The sequence below is a fragment of the Sinocyclocheilus rhinocerous genome, unplaced genomic scaffold, assembly GCF_001515625.1.
Source record: "Sinocyclocheilus rhinocerous isolate Xijiao unplaced genomic scaffold, SAMN03320098_v1.1 scaffold340, whole genome shotgun sequence".
Lineage (NCBI taxonomy): Eukaryota > Metazoa > Chordata > Actinopteri > Cypriniformes > Cyprinidae > Sinocyclocheilus > Sinocyclocheilus rhinocerous.
Window position 1 is genome coordinate 871,100 of NW_015670980.1, and position 2,719 is coordinate 873,818.

Sequence of the window (2,719 nt, forward strand, 5' to 3'; positions counted from 1 at the left end):
TTGTAGCAATAGCCAACAATACATTGTATGGGTCAAAATTATAGATTTTTCTTTTATGCTAAAAATCATTAGGATATTAAGTAAAGATCATGTTCCATGAAGATATTTTGTAAATTTCCTACTGTAAAAAATTAAAAGCTTAATTTTTGATTAGTAATATGCATTGCTAAGAACTTCATTTGAACAACTTTAAAGGCGATTTTCTCAATATTTAGATTTTTTTGCACCCTCAGATTCCAGATTTTCAAATAGTTGTATCTCAGCCAAATATCGTCCGATCATAACAAACCAAAACCATACATCAATGAAAAGCTTATTTATTCAGTTTTGTGGTCCAGGGTCACATATTTGATGGTTATTTCATGAATCATTTCAAAGATTGAAAATCCCTGCTCTAGAGTGAATCGCTCTTAAGGTCATAAAGGCTGCACATGAGATAAAAACATAAAATAAAATAAAAATAATACACATTACAAGAAGAAATTATATTTTGCATACAGAAAGAATTTTAATGATAATTAAGAACCTTGAAATTTGCCCACCAAGTTGATGTCAGTTATATGATTCAACATCAATAGATTACATAAAATGTAGACATTAGTGCTGTCAAATGATTAATCGCGATTAATCGCATCCAAAATAAAAATTGTTGTTGTTTACATAATATATGTATTTGTACTGTGTATATTTATTATGTATATATAAATACACACACACACACACACACATACAGTATATATTTTGAAAATATTTACATGTACATATTTATGTTCATATAATTTATATTATATATAAATATATTTAATATGTAAATATAACATATTTTTCTTGAACATATACATGCATCTGTGTGTATTTATATATACATAATAAATATACACAGTACACACTCATATATTATGTAAACAACAACTACTTTTATTTTGGATGCGATTAATCGCGATTAATCGTTTGACAGCACTAATAGACATAGAAGATTTTTGAAATATTTATCAGAAGTACAGTTAATTTCTTTAGACTTTAAATGAAAAAAAATAATACTGTGTGTAAATTATGTCTTGTCTTTTAAATTTGGTATTTTGTTGTCACCTTATAACGGCAAGCTGTAAATAAAAGGACTAAATAAAAGCTCTTTACTTACGTGACTGTTTCAGCGTCTCCATCTGCAAAAGAACAACAGAATAAACTATGAAAACTTCAGACTCTGAACTGTGAGCTATTTCGCTGAACTGGATAACATTAAGACATTAATGAAACCCATATACTGTTGTTATTGCTCTGACATCTGTTCCCAAAGATGGATTATGGTCCAACAAGGACCCGAGGCACCAGCCTTATTGGCGGCCCTCTCTGGTTGCAACTGTGAGATGTAATATGCAAACAACTCTTTTCAAAATATGAGAAATAAAGTTGCAATAAACTGTGAGCTGAAATAATGAGAATTAATTCTTCATTTACAAAACACTTTGCAAAAGAGAGCAACAGTTTTTATTCACAGCCCCTAGAGATTTTGCCGCTCATCCTTATCTGTTTCTCTATCAGTCTATATCCTTCTGTGTTACCTTGAGCAATGAGTTCAGCGGCTGCAGAGGCTTTCCCAGCACTGTTGGCCACCAGACAGCTGTAGACACCAGCGTCCTCTGAGCACATGTGGCGTATCTCCAGGAAATGCATTCCTGACCTCTCAAACATGTTAAAGTGATCTGACTGCTGGATCTTCTCTTCTCCCTGAAAGAGGAAACGCAGTGGAGAAATATAGTACGACCAAACCTGTGACTTCAGATGCCTCACCTTATACCACTGCACCAGTGGCTGGGGTCGTCCCGTGGTCTTGGCTGAGAATTTGCCGCTCTGTCCCACTTTGAGATACAGGCGAGAAGGTTTAGCCACAAACTTTGGGGGGCTTTCACCCCAGATACTGGGTCTGTTCTCTACTGCAGGAACACCCAGAGATCCACTGCCGACAGAAGAGAGAAAACATGAGTAACACTAGTAATTTAGAAGACTAAACCCAGGAATACAAATGTATTACATTAAACCCTTAACTGTCACCCCCCATTTTTTAAAATAGGCATGCAGGTGCATTATCCAAACTTAAATTGTTGTAATTTATGAACACTTTGGAATACAGACATACGTTTTAGAAGAAAGTTTTTTAAAGAAGAAAATCAGCAGATTATCGCAAAAGTGGAATAAAAAAAAAAAATGAAGTATCAAAAAGTTATGGTAGTTTAAATTTACTGTAAAGAAAATGCACTATATTAATTTTATTTTATTTTATATATAATAAATATTTTACATAACAGGTTTTACTCTAAAATTGGTATAAAATTAAAGTCTTATGTCTAAATAAGTTATGTTCCAAATTTGAAGTTGATATGAAAAAAATTGAGGTTCCTGTGAGATTTTATTTACGGTGTTATACCACAAACAGCCACCGGGTGCCATCCAAACTCCACTGAATTTTTTTAATGCATTTTTCTGTCACAAATGTCTAGATTTCTCTGTCAATATTACTTCTATCACAAAATATGGAATCCTGAGACTCAGACCTTTCCAATGATATGTTTTTTGTCAAGATTATAAAAAGTTTTGATTGTAAAAGAGCGTAATGCATTTTGTAATATGACACTTGACACCGCCCACTAAGGGGGAGGAGACCGCCAAAAGAGTACCATTTAAAGTACCATTTCCATGGTAACACAATGTCCGATTTCAA

General features: G+C 33.0%; 1 protein-coding gene across 1 annotated transcript in view; it reads right to left on the bottom strand.

The window, feature by feature from the left end:
* The window catches only part of LOC107734487 (myosin light chain kinase, smooth muscle-like), a 108,814-nt gene that overhangs the window by 44,316 nt on the left and 61,779 nt on the right, over positions 1-2,719 (bottom strand). The window contains exons 5-7 of the mRNA XM_016546459.1: positions 1,792-1,957; positions 1,563-1,728; positions 1,142-1,163 (exon numbers count right to left, since the gene is read on the bottom strand). Of these exons, the coding sequence (XP_016401945.1) occupies positions 1,142-1,163; positions 1,563-1,728; positions 1,792-1,957 (354 nt within the window). The remainder of the gene's footprint in view (positions 1-1,141; positions 1,164-1,562; positions 1,729-1,791; positions 1,958-2,719) is intronic.